Source organism: Chelonia mydas, chromosome 1, assembly GCF_015237465.2.
Source record: "Chelonia mydas isolate rCheMyd1 chromosome 1, rCheMyd1.pri.v2, whole genome shotgun sequence".
In the NCBI taxonomy this organism is placed as follows: Eukaryota; Metazoa; Chordata; order Testudines; family Cheloniidae; genus Chelonia; species Chelonia mydas.
This window is the reverse complement of record NC_057849.1, coordinates 56,683,852-56,703,809: the sequence shown is the minus strand read 5'-3', so window position 1 is coordinate 56,703,809 and position 19,958 is coordinate 56,683,852. Positions and strand designations below refer to the sequence as shown.

At 42.8% G+C, this 19,958-nt stretch overlaps 1 protein-coding gene across 3 annotated transcripts in view; it reads right to left on the bottom strand.

Annotated features, from left to right (window-relative positions):
- The window catches only part of KPNA3 (karyopherin subunit alpha 3), a 78,388-nt gene extending 58,865 nt beyond the window's left edge, over window positions 1-19,523 (bottom strand). The window contains exon 1 of one of the 3 annotated variants that reach the window (XM_037893401.2): window positions 19,222-19,523. In XM_037893401.2, the coding sequence (XP_037749329.1) occupies window positions 19,222-19,302 (81 nt within the window). In that variant the 5' untranslated portion in view covers window positions 19,303-19,523. Of the gene's footprint in view, window positions 1-10,669; window positions 10,729-18,283; window positions 18,415-19,221 lie in introns of those variants that run through there. The other 2 variants (XM_037893411.2, XM_037893406.1) reach the window with 2 other exon arrangements.
- Window positions 19,524-19,958: the final 435 nt, after the last annotated feature.

Sequence of the window (19,958 nt, the reverse complement as noted above, 5' to 3'; positions counted from 1 at the left end):
ATAGTGCTCCCTTGTGAAGTGCCACAAGGCTCAGTTCTCTTTGGTCTTATAAATATTTACATGTAACCACCAGGAAAAAAGTTGACTAGAGTTCAAATGTTAACCATACACAGGTAAAACACAGCTATCTGTCCTTCACAACTTACAACATCTGTAACCAAGTTATCCCAATATCTGCCTGAGATCAGCACATAGACAAGAAAAGCTGGCTGATGCTTAACCCACTTAAGACTGAGGTTATGTGTGTAGGTACAAGGAAGCACTTTGAGGAGCTTACCACAGTGCCAGTGGAGGATGTACGTACATAAATGCACAGACAGACTGCAATCTGTGGGTCCTTTTAGACTCCTCCCTGACACTGGGCTCTCATAGCAACATCTCTGAGAAACATTCTACTATTCCAGTTGGCTTAGAGATTGCATCCCATCATTGATGATCATATTGCCTCTTGCACCCTCTAATTCATTTACAGAAATACTATGTACTTGGATCTGAAAACATCAACTCTGAAAAACAGCAACGGTGCAGAACACAGCAGAGTACCTCCTCAGCCACATGGTAACCAAGAGCACAAAGTCCCTGTATTTTGCTCATTCCATTTTCTATCGGCAACCACATCACCTTTAAATTCTTGATCTTTATCTTCAAGGATCTAAATGGTCTCTGCCCACCACACCTAAAACTCCACCTCATCCTTGGAAGCCTCAGCCACTGGGATCCATATAACAATTACCTACAGTGAATGAAGACCATGTGCACAGAAAGACAAGGCTTTTTTTTTTTTTAAACAGACTTGCGCAATACTAATGACATCACCCCAACCATAACTAAACAACCATGAACCTCAACATTTTCTGATTCAACATGAAGTGCACTTCTTTGACCTCGCTTCCCACAAACAATGCATGTTCTCTAACTGAGGTACTGCCCTTCTCCCTGTGCTATACTACTATGGCTGAGGTGGCCGGAGTTGGAATCCCCACCCCCTTTTTTTTTTTAAATGAGAAGAGGTGGCTACTGGCAAGGCAATCTCTAGGAGAACGCCAGGACTCGAACTTGCTCTTCACCCTGCCCCAACGCACTGTTTTTATTAAAAAGTAGCCTGAATTTGGTGACCTTCCAAGCATGCTGTAAGTTTTTTTTTGTTTGAGTTCCTATTTGAATTATTTTAATGATGCAGGAATCCTGTTGTACTACTAATTGTGTGTTACGAGACCTAGAATCTTGTATAGATATTATTTACACCTAAATGTTACTCGCTACATTTTATTTATTTATTTTTATAAAGTGAACATAGTACTGACCGCAGAAGAAGGAAAACTTAAAAGTCTAAACCAGGAGTCTGTGAAGTTAACTGATAGGCATGTCATAAGAAACCAAAACAGAAGAAGTCTAGCCACTGGACAGTCTCTAAAATGTCTAGTTACATCAAAATTTTGAAGTCTACTCCAAGAAGTTATAACCGTTCTTGAAATAAGCTATGCAAAGCCTTGAAAGAGGCTTGCACTGTTTAAAAAGTTAAAATGCAAAACATACTTCACATTTAAGGTAGATCATTTGTGATAACCTTTCCAAAGAGCTGGAAGTCCTCTGTTCACCACCACATTGATATATTGCTTCTTTTAATCATACAGTATTTACAATAAAAAACAAAATGTAAAATATGGCATTTGAAATATTTTCCTCATATTGCACAACTGAATATACAATATAAATTTGTTATACAATGTATTTTTTCAGTAAGTCTTCCCTTTACTGTGCTTTAGTGTATTAAATGAAGAATGTGATTTAATATTTAAATATATATGCATGCTTACTTAATGAATTACTAGTTGTATCTTTGGTAAGTACCCAGGAGATCTGATTGTACAAACATATGTAGTGCTCGTCACAAAAATTTAAGCTAATTTAATAATTGACAGTTTAAAAAAAACACACAATGTGAAAAATGCATATCAATAGCATACTTATTTGTAACTGAACTAACCTGGATCTCTCCATGTATAATATAAATGTTAGTCTACAGGTCAATGAAAAAGTCTGCAGTTTATTCCTCTGAACAGATTTTAAAAGCAGTATGATTAATTCCTGTTTTGTCTATTCTTGTCCCAGGACACTATTTAAGGGGACATCTATACAAAACTTTTATCTATGCTTGCTTCAAATTAACATTACTGAAAATACTCAATGGGTTAATAGGAGCTTTCTGAAAAGTCCTAGATTTAGGATAAATTTGAAATTGCACATAAAAATATTAAAGAAAGTAACTATTTTCAAAGTACTAATATGATCTTCCCGCTCACTGCTAGAATCATGATAGTACCATGGTCTGAATACCATACTTCTGGCACTATAACTACAAATTAGAAGCAGAGGCAGAGGCGCTGTCAGTTTAGCGGCAGTATGCTACACGCTTGTTCTATACCTGCCATAAACTTTCTCAAGACATTTTTCTCATCCCAGTCAACAGGGGAGTTCAAGAACCAATTCATGAAGTGGTAGTGAGGGTCCCTGTGACAGATTCTTGGTGAAGTCATACATCACCTGCTTCCAGGATGGGAGGACAGCAGTTGATTACAGGGTGGGTGCATACATTGTCACACTAGAAACTTAGGGACCAAGTACTCCTGTAACAGATACTGCAATTTTCAAATTTCCCAAAATTACTGATTGAGTTGAAAAATGAGCCACAATCTATTTTACAACTAACTTTCTCCTACTCATTAGTAGGTTATAGTTCTATTTTATATCAGAGCCACTGCCAAGACAAGTTAAAAATGTATGAAAGCGCAAAGTAATTAGATCCTATGCCTTCTGAGATGGAAATTCAGCATAGCAACAGTGATCCAAACAAAGTTATATCCCCCAGAGTCTCTAAATTGGGCACACGGCACAAGGTATCGTGTACTTATGCATCATACTACAGTTGCTCACCTCAGGCACAGCGAGGCAAAAAACTATTCACCAAGTGTTATTATGGCATAACAGTGCTCATTTAAGTTAGCAGTAATGTTACAGCACATCGAGGACATCCTAAATGATCTGGCACTTAATTGGTAGTTAAGTCCATATGACATTTTATATCACTACTAAGAAATAAGATTCTCTTCTGATTCAGTATCTATAATGGACAAATTACCCATACAAATGTTAAGATTTAATATGAAAACTTTTCAACAGGGAGGTGCCAAGCTCTGAAATAGGCAGTTTTAAAAGTAGAGGTTGAAATTTGAAATAAACATTGCTTAAGTTATTTCTTTAGCATTTTCTTCAGCAAGATAAGAAACTTGAATGAAAGAAGACATGGAGATAAACAAAAAATCTGGTGTGCCTACACTTAAAATGGGTTAGGGTTTGTTTTTTTTATTATTTGAGGACAGGAATCAATCTCTAGATATTCTTTAAAATCTGACATGAAGCATGCATGACAAGAGTCTTTCCCTACCATTTCCACTCTAATTTTGTTTGTTTAGACAAAGTTCCATCATACAGAACCAAAAGCTTCACTGAAAAGTCGCACTGGATTTATCAGTACTGTATGTGAAGATCTCCATGTGAACCCCTTATACCTTCCTGATTGTGTTAAGGCAGACAGTTTAAAAAAAATGGCAATTAATCCTGAGATTAAAAAAATAGCAGCAATTAACATAGGTTGATTTAACAGCCCAAGCAACCCTATATAAATGTTTTCTATCAGCAAAACCCCGGCCAGAGGTTTGTGGGGAAAAGGATGCCCCTAGAATGAATGCTGAGACCAAATGTCAGCTCTAACAATCCTACTCTGAAATAACCTGTTTAGGTCAAACCAGCTTTAAATCCATGTCGCCAACACCAGCATTTCCTATTTCACAACATTAGATCCACAGAAGCAAATTTGTCATGAACTTGGCCTACACAGAAAAGAAATTGCTTTGAAGTTTTGGATAGGAATTAAGATATATTGAATCTTTAAACATGAATTCTATAGATTGAAGAGATTATGCTTATTCCTTTACCTAAATATTAAATTTAAGACATTCTGCAGCAAAAACACATTTTTACAATTTGTGAAATGGTAGCCTATATGCCAAGATTTATTTTTTAAACTTGCATTATGCAAAAGAGGTATATTCTGAATTAAGAAATTATGACAAGAAAAAAATCTAAAAATGAAGATGCTAGTTTGTAGTATAGAATATGTATGTCACTCAAGATAGGACCAAATCAAGTTTAGAAACAATGTCCTGGCACAGAATAAAAAACGCAACAACCCTTTCCCCCCCACCCCCCAAAAACCCAACAACTTTGTATACAAAAAGCTTGACCCCATCCACACTGACCAGCCAAACTGTTTGGACAGTTATTTGAATCGGTTACAAACACCATTTAAAACTCGTGTAGGATAACTATTCCTGGTGCTGTGTACTATAGTTAAGTGTAGAATCAAATTCAGAAAGTTTTTTGTGCCACTGCTGTATGCAAAATATTTAAAATTCATATTAAAAATCCATTTTAGATTATCCTACATATGGACTTTACTAAATCATCATACAAGATTATTCTTAAGGGACTACAGAATAGGAATTCTAGGCCCCTGGAATATACACTTGCCTCCACTTTGGCTACAGTACAAATTTTGCTTTTTAAGTGTATCTAAAGTAGTCACCAACTGTTTCTTCAGATATTACCTCATTTGTCATTCTGAGAGAGAAGAGATGTAAAGATTCAAGATTTTTTTTTAATAAATTAAAATTGCATTTTTTGGGCACAGAAAGGTGGCTCAATATCAAATTTAAATTCTGTCCATAAAATCAAGTTTAATTTGGCAGTAACTAAAATTTGTTTCCATTTTAACTACAATTTTTTTCAATCATTTCATTTACAATGGGGATCAAGATTATACAGAGCCAAGGTGTAGTCTTAGGTTAGAATTCTACACTTGAAATGTACTGTAATGAAAGACTCCCAATCACAGCAATATAAACAGAACTGGAGATATGTATGGTAACCATTGCGCCAGCCCAGCCTGCCCCCATCACTAACTGGAACACCTAGAGAATAAGCAACCCTTAAAACTCAACCTCTTTTCCGATGCCACACTAGCAGAGCAGGAGCCAGATTCAGGTGCTTGGTTGGTAAAGTCAGGATGGGAAGTGAATATGGTGCTATGGGTTGGTTGGTTATATTGTGGATTTTGAAGCAGAAGGGGGATGGGTTGGATACTTACAGTTATATGTTCAAAAGCACAAGAGACTTAGGAGTCTAAAGTCATATTTGCACTATAAAATTAAGTCAACCTATGTTAGGTCAACTTACAGCCACCGCAGTAATTACTGCAGATGTTCACGTCCACACTGCCCATCTTCTGTCAGTGGTGTGCGTCTTGAAGTTTGTCTTTAGGTAACAAATCTAAATGCTTATTGTATAAACATTTATATTTTAATATTCACACTTAAAAGTGTTAATATAATATACTACTACATATAATTACTAAGAGTAAATGAGTAAAAATTATGTGTCAAACAGAAAGTACCATACCCTGACAGACTCATGTGGGAAATGCATGGGTAAGGAATTTCTGTGCCCTCCAAAGTGTTTCTGGCCAGTGTTCTCTGCAGAATTTAAAGGGTGGGTCTATTCTAAAGAGTTATTATAGGATTCCATATTCATCGTCTCACTGGATTTCTATATTCAATTCCTTCAGTTTGCTACTAAACAGATGTTTTTCTAACTGCCAGCCCCACTGACTCATCCTAGGCTCCATCAGTCAAGGTGTATTCTTTCCATCTCATGGATCTCCAGTAATAAAGATTTTATTAGACCAAATTCTGGCCACAGATTTGTTTATCTAATGTAAGGGCTTGTCTACACTACCCGCAGGATTGGCGGGCAGCAATCAATCCAGCAGCTAGTCTAGTATAGACGCACTAAATCGACCGCCGAGCGCTCTCCCATTGACTCCGGTACTCCACGGGACCAAGGAGCACAAGCAGAGCTGATGGGACAGCGTCAGCTGTTGACTTACTGTAGTGAAGATACTACATACATCAACTTCAGCTACACTATTCACGTAGCTGAAGTTGCAAATCTCAGACTGACCCCATGTGGTAGTGTAGACAAGCCCTAACTGTATTGAGACTATGCCTTCAGAGGCCACCTAGCAATCCTACACTAGGTATCTAGGTTCTTATGACACTCGGAACTGTAGTATCTGAGCACCTCACAATCATCCTATACTGGAAACCTACTGACTGCTATACTTACCTACATGCTTCCAGCTTTCATCCAGACCGTATCACACAATCCATTGTCTACAGCCAAGCTCTAAGAGACAACTGCATTTGCTCCAATCCCTCAGACAGAGACAAACACCTACAAGATCCCTATCAAGTGTTCTTAAAACGACAATACCCACCTGCTGAAGTAAAGAAAGATTGAGAGAGCCACTCCAGCACAGGCCCAACAAAGAAAGTAACAGAACGCCACTAGCAGTCACCTTCAGCCCCCAACTAAAACCTCTCCAAAGCATCATCAAGGATCTACAACCTATCCTGAAGGACGACCCATCACTCTCACAGATCTTGGGAGACATGCCAGTCCTCTCTTACAGACAGTCCCCCAACCTGAAGCAACTACTCACCAGCAACCACACACCACAACAAAAACACTAACCCAGGAACCTATCCTTGCAACAAAGCCCGTTGCCAACTCTGTCCACATATCTATTCAAGGGACACCATCATGGTGTTATACCAATAAAATAAAAACCAGCAGAATCTTATTAAAGGGGAAAAGGCAAAATGCCACATTTATTGTGAATACTGAAAGAATCATAGTAAGCAGTTAGTTATAGCTATAACATTCCATTCCATATTTATTCACTCATACACACACACACGTTCTGCAAGGTTGTTATCATAGTTACTAGCCTTAGAGTTGCTCATGCCAAGCCACTGGCCAGCCAGGTGGCCTGGACATGAGGAGGGAGCAGGGCCTTGTCAGATGCTCATCTGATGCTCCTGGAAGTTGGTTTGCAGAATCAGACCCCAAAGTTCTCACTTTCTAGAGTCCACTTTTATAGGAATTTCTTCCTATGCCAGTCTATGGGAATTGCTTCATCATGCTGTTGCTGAATCAATCAACAGATGGCACATTCCTGACGGCTCCGTGCTGCCAGATGTTATCTTGTTCTTTGATTCTCCCATTCTTGAGGCTGTTGGGTGGATTCCAGTCTGCCCTCAGGGGGTCCTCTGGTTATTTCCACTTGACGCCTTCTTCAGCTGATGGACATTGGATTCTTAAGCTGGCACCTCCCTGCTCATTCAGTTATTAACCACACCAAGCATCCATCCTCTCTCTCTATTTAATTGTTAACAAAGTGAGATGAATACAACAAAAGGGCGGGGAGTCTCTGGGTGCTCTTTCTGTTGTTACAGAGCATTGCTTTGAGTCTCTCTCTCTGAGTGTGTAGTTGTTACAAAGAATTGCTTTGAGAACAGACTCAGTCTTAGCATGTACTAACACAATTAGCAGCTTGCAAGTTTCACACAGAGGGAGAGAAACAGTACCAAAAACCAAGAGACCTCTTAATTAGTAATACCCTGGAACCTAAACTATGGGGAATCAAACTCATTTGTGATTTTAATACAGAACTTCTTTAATATGACCCAACAATAGGACCTAATCACATCAGCCACACTATCAGAGGCTCGTTCACCTGAACATCTACCAATGTGATATATGCCATCATGTGACAACAATGCTCCTCTGCCATGTAAACTGGCCAAACAGGACAATCTCTATGCAAAAGAATAAATGGACACAAATCAGACATCAAGAATTATAACATTCAAAAACCAGTCGGTAAACACTTGAACCTCCCTGGTCACTCAATTTCAGACCTAAAAGTCGCAATTCTCCAACAAAGAAAGCTTCAAAAACAGACTCCAACGAGAAACTACAGAACTGGAATTAATTTGCAAACTGAACACCATTAAATTAGGCTTGAATAAAGACTGGGAGTGGATGGGGGTCATTACACAAATTAAAAACTATTTCCCCATGCTAATTCCCCCCCCCCACTATTACTCTCACCTTCTTGTGAACTGTTTGAAATGGGCCATCCTGATTATCACTACAAAAGTTTTTTTTCCCTCCTGCTGATAATAGCCCATCTTAATTAATCGGTCTCATTAGAGTTGGTATGGCAACACCCATTTTTTCATGTTGGGTGTGTGTATTTTATACACACACACACATACCCCTACTGTATTTTCCACTATTACTGTGTTTATCTTCTATATCTCATAGGGGCATTATGAAGTACTATTATAACATTTTATAGATGTGTACCTGAGGCACAGAAAGATTGTGAATTGTCCAAGGGATGTTTATAGCAGAGCAGGAATCAAACCTAGGTCTCCAGAATCCCACTCCACAACCTTAGCCACAAGGCCAGCCTTCTTCCAAGGTATCACAGTAATATCTGATCTCCACTGGTCTTCAGATTATGCCCGTTGAAGACTAAAGGATTACACAGGTGTTGAAGGCATGATCAGGACCATGAAAACATTACTACTGGTGAAGATACACAAGATTTTCAAATTAATTTTTTCTGTCAAATCCCAACAAAATTGAACAAGTATGATATATCCATTACTGAGTATGGAACCCAACAATGAAATTTTTTTTATTAATTTTGAGTACATCGATACTGCAAAGCTTCCATATTTTCTTGAAAAGCATAACCTTTGAGATCTTGTTGCAAAGACAGTCTATCACATAGAAACCAAGCCTGCAAGCAGACAGGAACATAACTAAGGGTAGTGTTAACTTCCACCAATTACCTCAGAGGACCATTTGTTCTGTAGTTTGACAATCACCACTATAAAAAAGCATGGACACAGAACTGCTGTTGAAGTCACTATCAAAAACAGCCACAGAAGTGATGGAATATGGGGAAAACAAATTTTCAGTGAAAGGTGATTGATTCAATGAGAAATGCTCAAATAATTTGATTCATGTAATACAAATGTCTGTGCAACATGTAGGTGGTATTTTGTGCTTGCTGTATTTTAGTAGTCACACTGTACTTGCTTCGAAAGTTTCAAAATGGTTGGAGAAGTTTACTTGTCCTGAAAGAGTAGGCATGTGATCCCAGAACCCTAGCCACATTAACTGGGGGAAGCAGACCAACACCTGCTGAGGCAGAGCCAGCAGCCCCAAGAAGTGCAGAGACTTCCCCTAACAGTAAGGTGTGGAAAAGCCCAGCTAGAGACCGTTGCTCTCCCCCAGCCTGTAACTTATATTATTACAGTAGATCCTAGGTACCCCAGTCAAGTATCAGAGTCCCACAGTGTGAGACACTTCAGACATGTAACCTAGAACAGCAGTTCTCAACCAGGGGTCCAAGGCCCCCTGGTGGGCTGTGAGCAGGTTTCGGGGGGGGGGGGGGGGGAGTCCACCAAGCCGGGCTGGCATAAGTCTCATTGGGGCCCAGGGCAGAAAGCCAAAGCCCCACCTCCCCAAGCGCACCTAGGCCTGAAGCCAAAGCCTGAGCAGTTTAGCTATGCAGGGCCCCAGGTAATTGACTTGCTTACTACCCCCTAATGCCTGGCTTTTATATGCAGAAGAACAGTTGTGGCACAGGTGGGCTGTGGAGTTTTTAATAGCATGTTGAGAGGGCCTCAAAGAAAGGTTGAGAACCCCTGACCTAGAAAACAGCTCCTGCCCCAGACAACTTCCCTTCCCGTCATACTCACCCCACTCCTGGCCTCACAACACCAACAAACAAAATTAAGCAAGAAAAAAAAACTGAAGATGACGTGTCCATCAGCCTGACCATTTTACCTGTCTGCTGCATATTCTCTCATGCTCTTTGTACATGTGTCTTTTTACATTCTATGTGTTTCAGGATAGGGACTTTATCTTCCTAAGAATTTGAGAGAGTTGCTGTAGAATTATGATTAAGACCTTTTAGGACTACTGTAATAATAATGGTCCAAACAGTTTTTGGTCCTGAAAGAAATTACTACCTCATTTTCCCCAAACTAATTTTGACAACTCTGTCTCCCAGCCAGAAAAGGGTGCTAATGGAGTTAGAGATTAATTTTTATACTTAATAAGAGGCATTCCAGATGGTAGAGGTAGTAGCTGCTAAAGTTGTTAGAACTGAGTGGGTAATAAAGAGAAAAGCAAGAGTAACTGGAATGAGATTTAGAGATAGATATTGTACAACCAGCCAGTATTTAGAAGCAAATGCTATATGTTATTGGAAACTTCACGTTTCCACCCTTTCCAGTTATATAGTATGCTTTTTTAGACTATGAGCTATTAGACCTTACATCTGTCATTACTCTACCAAGGATTAGTCAATCACTGGTCAAGAATTTGATATAGTCAATCCCATATTTCAACTAATTCCATGCAGTTCACACCATTGCACATTATGAGGGGCTGTTTCCCTTTACCTGAAGATGCTCACTTGTAGCTTCAGAAAAAACAGACAAAGATCTTACTCTAGCAAATCTAGAAAAGTAGTATTTAAACATACTGAAAAAATGTAATGTTTACATAAGATTATTTTTGAAATGTTTTTAATCAAAGAAAGTACAAGTGAGTCACACCATACATGTATTTAACTTATGCGAATTCAACTATACGCGCTCTGCAAAAAGAAAAAAAAAGATACCTGTAAATAGTGCGGGCGATTCCGCCCACCATTCCACTCAATGACCATATGTGTGAGTGAGCGTGAGATGGGAGATGTGAATCTGCTGTTCCCTCAGTCGGTCTCAGTTCCCACGTGCCTCTCATAGTGTGAGCATCTCGCCGCACTGAGTGTGATTCTAGTGTTTAAAGATACTGTACGTATTTTTTGTACAACATGGCCCCTAAACACAAGCCAACTACTTCATCTGGTGCTCAACCGAAGAAACAGCGATCTGTTCCAAAGCTGGAGGAAAAACTGGCTGTGTCAGCCTTATTGAGATGGTATGTTGGTCTCCAACACCGGGCGTAGATATGGCCGCAACAAATCTAGCATCTATGCAATCAAGATTCAAGAGAGAAATTCATCAAGCCATGGCATCAAGTGCTCCAATAACTACTAAGGTGACAAGCCAGGTGCGTGATAAGACTTTAGTGAAGACTGAAAAGACATTAAACTTATGGCTGGAAGACATGAACCATAAACATGTGCCTATCAATGGCAACATGTTGCGAGAAAAGGATCTTAGCCTTTACGTGCTGTTCAAACCTCCCGCCAAAGAGGGATGCCTTCTGATAAGAAGGAATTCAAAGCCAGCCAAGGTTGGCTTAACAGTTTTAGGAACTGCTTCAACCTCAAAAACGTGCAGGCTACTGGTGAAGCTGCATCTGCCAATGAAGAAGCAGCAAAAGCCTATCCCAAACAATTAAAGAAAATCTTCTGGAACAAGTTTTTAATGCTGACAAGACTGGGCTCTTCTGGAAAAAAATGCCCAAACCACACTTACACGTCGAAATCAGAAAGACAAGCCCCTGGCTTCAAAGCAGCTAAAGACCATGTGACTGTGTTGTTTTGTGGCAATGCAACTGGGCATTTAATAAAGCCGGGCTTGCTCTACAGAGCTGCAAATCCCCATGCCCTAAAAGGCAAGAACAAAAATCTCCTGCCTGTGTTCTGGCAACCAAATAAGAAGGCTTGGGTGACGGCAGCATTAAGTGTTGCTGATCATAGACAATGCTCTTGGCCACCCTGCAGCGCTCCAGTTTGCGCAAAACAATGTTGAAGTAGTCTTTCTCCCCCACAATACCTCCTCCATCCTCTCAACCAAGGCGTGATTCACTGTTTCAAGGCCATGTACACAAGGCTTATGTTCTCAGATACATAGCACTATGGATGCTGATCCCAATCTTAATGTGATGGAGTGTATACTGTACTTTATGGGTGATTTAAGGGATTTTTCAAGAGTAATTTTGACTCTACGCAATTTTCGCCTTACACGCTGACTTTAGAACCTAACCCGCGTGTAAGATGCGACTCCACTGTATAGCAGATTTGACTTCCATAAAGTTTAACATTTTAGTTTAGCAGAAAAGTTAAACATTTCCCACTGTGTTCTATTATCTGTTTTGGGAGGTAGACTAGAACTGGGTGAATTATTCCAGAGAAGAAGCTCCTGAAGAGCTATCCTTCACTAACCCCTTGCTCTCTTCTAGCCCCATACTTTCAAAATACAAGCATATTCTTGTCTACCCATTCCTCAAAAAGCCACCCTGAAGACTTGAGTCAAGGGAGACTGAGCAGACCACAGTATGTTTGGAGATGCACTCTACACAGGACTACATTTTAAATCTATTTGGGAATGGGTATAGAAGGGCAGCCACTCATTTGACAATTTGTCCTAGAGAGCACATGACGCCTGTGCTCTGGGATCTACACCAATTGCCCTGGGAACAACACGAGATAGGCTCTCTCTGAGACGATGTACTGTATCAGTTGCGATCAGCTGAAGTAATGATGCTACGTTCCCCTCAACATAACAGAGACCAGAATCAGTGGCTAGTGCTTTTCACTCTCCCATGTGGGAGTGTTATTATATGGGAAACTAGTAGCAATACTTATTTGCTTAACACTTTCCATTATAAAATACTCTTACAACCCTTTTTAGAAGCTCTAACATCTCCACTGCTTGCAGAAGGCTTTTGAAATTTGGCAGAGAGATCTAGAGACATACCTTTCATTTACTGCATGAAATTCTGTTCAGATTTGGCTGACTAATAAGGTGTAAAAAATTGACACTGCCCCGATCAGCAGGAAAATTTTGACAGCATGCCAAAATAACTGAACATGAGCAAACATTCTAAAGAGCTGGGCCCATACAGCTGCCAAAGCTGCAACAGCTGAAACAGACACTACACTGCGAACACCTAGAAACCAGCAGAGTCATAAGAACAATGGCAGAGAGAGAATCACAGAAACATAGGGCTGGAAGGGATGACAGGTCAACTGGTCCACATCCTTGCACTGAGGAAGGACTAAGTATTATCTAGACCAGAGGTTCCCAACTAGGGATTTGAGGCCCCCTGGAAGGCCACAAGCAGGTTTCAGTGTGGCCACCAAACAGGGGCAGCATTAGACTCGCTGGGGTCCAGGGCTGAAAGCCAAGGACCTGCCATTCGGGGTTGAAGCCCGTGCCTTAAGCCCCACCACTTGCGGTTGAAGCTGAAGCCTGAGCAATGTAGCTTTGCAGGGGGGCACCTACAGCATGAGGCCAGGCCTGGCAGAGCCTTCCCAAAAGTGAGGGAGGGGCTATGGGCCACGACCCCTGCCCCTTCTGCCTGAAGCCCCACCCTCAGCCAAGCCAGAAGCCGGAGTGGGCTGGGAGCCATGGACCCTCCACCTGCCCAGGGTTGGGGGGGGGAGGGGGGAGAAGAGGCGGGTTGGACTGAAAGCAGCCCCTGGGCCCCCGCCCAAGGCAGATGGAGGGTTCACAGCTCCCCACACAGCTCTTACTGCAACTCAGTTACAGCTGGAGGACAAGGCATCGGAACCACAGCCTGGCCACTGTAAGAGCTGAGCAGTCAGGCAGCTGAGAGGAGATGCAGACCCTCCACCTGCCCTGGGCATGGGCCAGGGGCTGCTCTCAGATAGATGGTCTGCAGCACAGCACCCCCCCTCCCCCGGAGGAAAAGGAAGAATGGGGGTGAAAAGTGGACAGGACAGGCCCATCCACTTTCAAAAACTGGGAGGACCATGGTCCCCTGCCCCCCTGTCCCTCCCATTCCGGTGCTGATGCCTGAGGCCCCAGGCAATTGCCCTGCTTGCTACTCCCTAACGCGGGCCCTGGTTTTCATATGCAGAAAACCAGGTGGGCGATGGAGTTTTTAATAGCATGTATGCGGGGTGCTCAGAAAGAAAGACTGAGATGCCCTGATCTAGACCATCCCTGACAAGTGTTTGTCACTGGAAGTTTTTAAGAACAGGTTTGAGAGATATTCCACAAACTCCCTAGGTAACCTGTTACAGCACTTAACTACTCTAGGCTACACTCCCATGCCCCTGCAATCCAGCCCCTTCTTGGAGCCACTGTATGAAAAAGGAAATCCCTGAACTCCAGGTATGGGGGAGAGAGCTGAGCTCCTCTGTAAGTCCCAAATGCAGCCATACCAATCTCTTCCTACTCACTCCTACCTCCAGACTCTGGGCATCACACAGGCAGCTCATCCCCCTCCCCGGGAAAGTAGCCATCTCCTGCTACCACCTAATGTAGTCAATCATGTAGCTCAAGTGGTAGAAACCTGTGCTGCAGGGCAGATAGTTCAGGGTTCAAATGCAGGGTTCAAATGCTTCTGATTCTTAACTTGGGTTGTTACAGTTGTATATGAGAAAGGCAGAGACGTTTTAAAAACCTCCAAAGTTATACAAATTTAGGTTGCAAAGTCAAGCTCTCAAAAGTTAGGAAAAGCCTTAAATAGTTGCCTATGCAACCTTAATTCTCGCCTCTTATGTAATGCTTTGTAACAATTTTAATTACATGATCACATACTTTTTCCCCACCTCACATAGAATGTGCAGGATGGACACAGAAGGGTGCATGGGCAACCTTGCAGATCACACATTTCCTGACTTTGGGGTAGGAAGGGTTGTTTTGTTGTTTTTTTTACTTTGCAACCTACGTAACTTTCTTTTAACGGTTTTCTTTTTTGTATGTTTTTATTTATGACTGCTTGTTGGTAGAAGGGATGAGCTAACTGAAATCGTGTGATCTGTAATTTTAAATAACTGGCAGGACACCATGAGACTGTGCATGGGTGCTATTTATGGCTCTAAACAAAAATATGAGAGTAACAGACCAGAACCAGGCCAGAAGTTAAGGCAGGGCAAGAAAGGATTGACAGGAGTCAGGGAAGTTAGCAGGTGGGACAGTATAGGGTTGAGGGAACAGGTGCAGGGGTTGCAGGTAGAGAGCAAACTAGAAACCTCAACATCAAATTGCATTTTTAAAAAGTCAGTTTAGCTGCAATTTCAGTGTCCACTTGATTTTTTATAACTGCTTTTCTAAATTAAAAGGTTTGATTGTACTTAAAATATATCACAGTTTACACTTTATATTACTTTGTTAGTACAAGGCCTGGCCTACACCTAAAACTTAGGTCAACTTAAGTAAGCCCCAGTATAAAAACTGCTAGGTCGAAGGAAGAATTCTTCTGTCAACCTAGCCGCTGCCTCTTAAGGGGGTGGATATACTACAGCAAGAGAAAAACTCCTCCTGTTGCTGTAACATGTGTCTACACTAGAGCAGAGTAGCTGCACCACTGCATCTGTAATGCTTTTAGTGTAGACATACCTTTTAAGTGGTTTTGAGACTTTACAGGACATGCCCAGTTTAAATAGCAAAGTTACAAACTCCAAAAAAGGCTTACACAACTTAAGTATTGCATCACTGCAGGCTCTCACAAGCAAACGCCATGCATTTGCTCATATATTGAGAAACTGAAAATCTGAGTCTTTTCCTATATATTTTAAAACTGAAAAGAATGTTTAAAAAGTACTTCACAGCGCAGTCTGCAACAATTAAGGTTTTTTGTTGTTTATAAAACAAAGAACATACGCTAATTTCATGATTACAATTTGGTGTTAGACTGCTACTAATCCATTTTTTGGAAGGACCACTTTTTTTGAGATATTAACAGTACTACACATAGGTTGAAATTCTGAGCCCATGGGCATAGCTTGAGTAGATTGGCTGTGTACGCGGGCAGCCAGCACAGGGGTAGGGAGACAATTCTTCCCCAAGTCTGGAACCAAGGCAGTCCAGTGGCCCGTCCTTTTGCAGTCAGTGGACTGTGCAGTTCATGAATCCACTGGCCACACAACTGCTCACCAACATATCCCTTTCTTTTCTCCTACAGAGGTGGGACTGCAAAACTTGGTTCTGTGGTACACAGGATACTGCATAGTCCCACTGTGCTCTCTCTCAAAGACCTGGCCCTGCTGTACAACAGAACAAGTCCTTTTGCATATAGAAGGATTCTTCCCTTAAAAAAAAATGTAAGGACTACTCAGGTTATAACAAGAAGAGGTGTTACAGCATAGCAGACCCAAAAGTGAAAATATCAATGTTAATTGTAATTTGAGAAAAGAATAAGTATATTGGTTTGCCAGAACATTTTGTACCTGACCAAAAGTGATTTTATAGTATTCAATAATATTAGTTGAATAGAAGCTAAAGGAAGAGGGTTACTTAAACAACATACTCTACATTCATTCAAGCCTGGTTAGCAGAAAGAAGTCAGTAACCATCAAACAGATGACAAATTGCTATGGAGTATCTTGGTCAACAGTTTAGATCATGCTTTTAGTAGATATTCTTTACTTAAAGTTATCTACAGCAATGAATTTTAATTTTTTTTAGTATCTCCTATAAAGAAGGACATCTCAGTTGTAGTACAATTGCCAAAGCCCAAATAATTCTCAACCATATCAGTTACCAGATCGACAATCTTATCGGAGACAACTGCTTTGTAGAGCCCTGTGTGGTACTATTTTTAATCCCATTCCCACTATAACAGCAGGTCCTGTGGGATCTCAGTCCTGCTGCAGGGCTCTCTACGCTAGTCCCACACAGAGCTCTATTGCTTTGCCCAGTATAGCATAGAGTTTATTAAATCAATGGAACATCCCTGTAAAAAACAGTACCTTTTATTCAGAAACAGCTCAATCCATCAGCATCACCAGATAGTAAGTACATAATGTCTTGGGGCAAAACAAGGACTATTCTTCTAAAATAATCTCCTGGATATTCTGGTAGCCTAATAGTTAGCTAGGTAGAGCTATTAAAAAGGATACCTCTATTGTTTACTTCAAGATGGATACCCTGGACAGCCAGAAAAAGAATGGACAACCAAACTTACTGGAACATGGACATTAAAAACAAGCCATATGTTCTAGGATTTTGATTCTTTTTGCTTTTTTCCCCCCCATCAGATTCTAAGTTTCATTTAAAACACACTTCTAACCTTAAATTAATTGTGTCAATGAGCAACTTTTACATACTTCTATACTTTTCCTTTCAAGAAGGATATTTTTGAGGTATGTACATCCATGCTGAACTGAAACTGGTTTCCTTACCAGGTTTAAGCTAAGCACCCTTTTTCTTACCATGGCTGCACCCTTCGGCTTGACAAGCGCTAAGCAGCGTGACCCATCACCTTGGAAAGTAAGACACTTCAGAGCTTGTCTATACAGCCTATTCTGGTATAACTCCACTGACTATATTCTGAAATAACTAGGCTTCCAAAGCACAGTAATTATTCCAGAATAGTGTGTCCACATGAGGGAGTTACTCCACTATAGCTATTCCAGTATAACTATTCCTATGCCTGCCTATTTCCCCATACAGACAAGCCCCCAAATCCCCTCTCTGCAGTGGTCACCAGTTTCAAACACATCTGCATATCAGGCAATTTTAAATGCCAGAGCAGTTTATGCTATGTGGGGACCCTCAGTTTGCCCCTGCTTTGCTCTTCAACCAGTCAGGCCAGTGACTGGGAAGGCAGAAGCTTAAGATCAGCACTGCTGAAGGAAAGCCAGTATTCTCAACAGGGAGAGAGAAAGAAAGAGAAAAAGACAGAGAGAGGCAAACAAAAAGATACAGCCCAAGATTGAAAATGAGGAAAAAAAAACAAAAGACAGAGGCCAATTACTAGGTGTAAGGGTGGGACATTTTTGGCTAATCTAATTATCACTGTTAAATTGTCTCCCAAAAATGGAGAGAGAAAGCCTTTCTGTAAAAAGATTGCATTCTCCATGGAAAGAGCATTGTGTGCAAGGGAGATTTACCACCACCAACCTGAACAGAAATTAAGATAAGACTAGCTTACAATTTGAATGTCATCTTTACAAAGACATGGCTCCTGTTAAACCAGGTCTGCAAAGAACTGCCTCCACCCAAACAATAGTAGTAAGGGTGTGAATTTTGCCCCAACTCAAAAATTACCTTAAAAAGGTGTAAATTCAGAGTCTATTTTGGATTATTTAAATACTATAATCATCAAATACAGCAACATAATTGAGACACACACTCAAATGGAGTCAAAACACTTTAACAGTATATTTAGGCTCACCATTCCCTTTTTCATCCTAGATTAACTTTCACTTCAGAGAGATATTTTCCTCATTATTTTAGCTACAAAAGGACAGATGTCAGCCCCTCAGAATTTCTCCTCTTTTTCATAGTGGCTACAATAAAAGGTGCTTATGGTATTGAAGGGTAGTGGAGTCAAAAGAACTAAACAATATCCTCGGGGATTCAGTTACCTTTGTAAAAGAGACAGCATTTCAGATTTGAAAGGTGGATTAAGGAAGGATATCCCTCTGTGCTGCCTGATGTAAGCAGATGGAGACTCTCAGCAGATCTACATTGCTAAGCTACTGCCGTCATCTCAAGAACCTTCTCGTGTCATTTTAAAGACTGGGGGATTTAAGCAAGAATTGGGAGTGAAAGCAAGCGACCATCACCATGTGTGTGTGATAAAAAAGCTCAGCTGAGTGTGGGAGCGGCCCTTGCAATTTCGCCACTGGCCCCTATAGCCCGGCCTAGGCAGGCCTACAACATTTGAGAGAGCAGCCTTTCGCACCAGCCCCGACGTGCGAGGGACCTGCGGCCGGGTGTTTGGGGGAAGGGGTGTTGTTACTACCCGAAGGGGTGACACAAAAGGCAGCCAGCCCCATTGTCCAGCCCCTGCAAGCGCCGCCGATCCCTTTGAGCCTCGGGCAGGCGGCAGCTGGTTAGCCGGAGAGGAGGGGGCCACACGGACACGGGCGCACCCCGCCGCCTGCCCAGGCAGGCCCGGCCCCTCACACAGCCCCATGTGGAACAAGCCGGCGCGGGGAGCGGCGCGACCGCGCCCCCAGCCCGGCAGCCCCCCATCTCCGCCCGGCCGTGGGGCGAGGAGACGGCGGCCGCCATGGGAGGCTGCAGGCCCGCGGCGATGGGAGGCGCGGCCGGCCGCGCACCCCCTGCCGGGCTCCCTACTCCCTCCCCAGGCCGCGCCCGCATGACGGAGAAGAAAAACCCGGAGGGCATTTTCCTTGCGCCCCCGCCGGGCCCGCCGGCCGCCCGGCTCGGAGCGGGGTGCGGGCCCCTCCCCTCGAGCCCGCCCGGGGCGGAGGAGGGGGAGGAGAAGGGGGAGGAGGCGGCGCGGCCGAGCTCGGCTCCGGCGGGAGCGGGACCCGCCGGCCCGGCCCAGACTCACCTCCACGTCGCGGCCCTTGTTCTTGAAGCTCTTGATGCGGTGGTTCTCCAGGCCCGCGGCGGCGGCGGCGTTCTCGGCCATGGCTGCTCTGGCGGCGGCTCCCAGCTACTGCGAGGCGGCTTCGGCGGCGGCTCGCGGGGAGCAGGGGGGAGAGGGCGGGGGAAAGGGACGTTCCGTGACGAGCGCGAGGAGGGGGGATGGAAAGCAGGGGCACGCGCCGTTGCTGAGTGACGGAGAGCGCGGCTCGCGAGGCATGTGACGCTGTCGAACACGCCTCCTCTGCTTCAGGCCCGGCTCCGCGGCTGTGGCTTTATGCTAATTTGAGGGGCGCCTAATTTGCATAACGCTGAAGCCATCGGAGTAGCGAGCGGCGGAGACTACAGCCCCCGGCATGCAGTGCGGCTTGGAGCCTCGAGACTGCACGCCGCGTTGCACCCTGGGTCTTGTAGTCTCTGTGAGTCGCATTGTGCTGTGCTGTGGGTCGCCCAGCCCACTGTGCCGGTGACATGCACACAGCGCGCTGTGCATGGCGGTCTCCTATGGAGGTGGAAGAGTTGCAGCTGCCCATGGCAATGCCAGGCTTTTGTAGCACATGCAAGTGCTGGAACAATTTGTATAGTGCGGGTGCTGAGAGCCACTGACCCAAACTGTAAATCCTGTGTATAATGGAAACCACTTCAAGCCAGTGGGTGCTGCAGCACCCCTGTACCCCTAGTTTCAGTATCCAGGCAGGATGT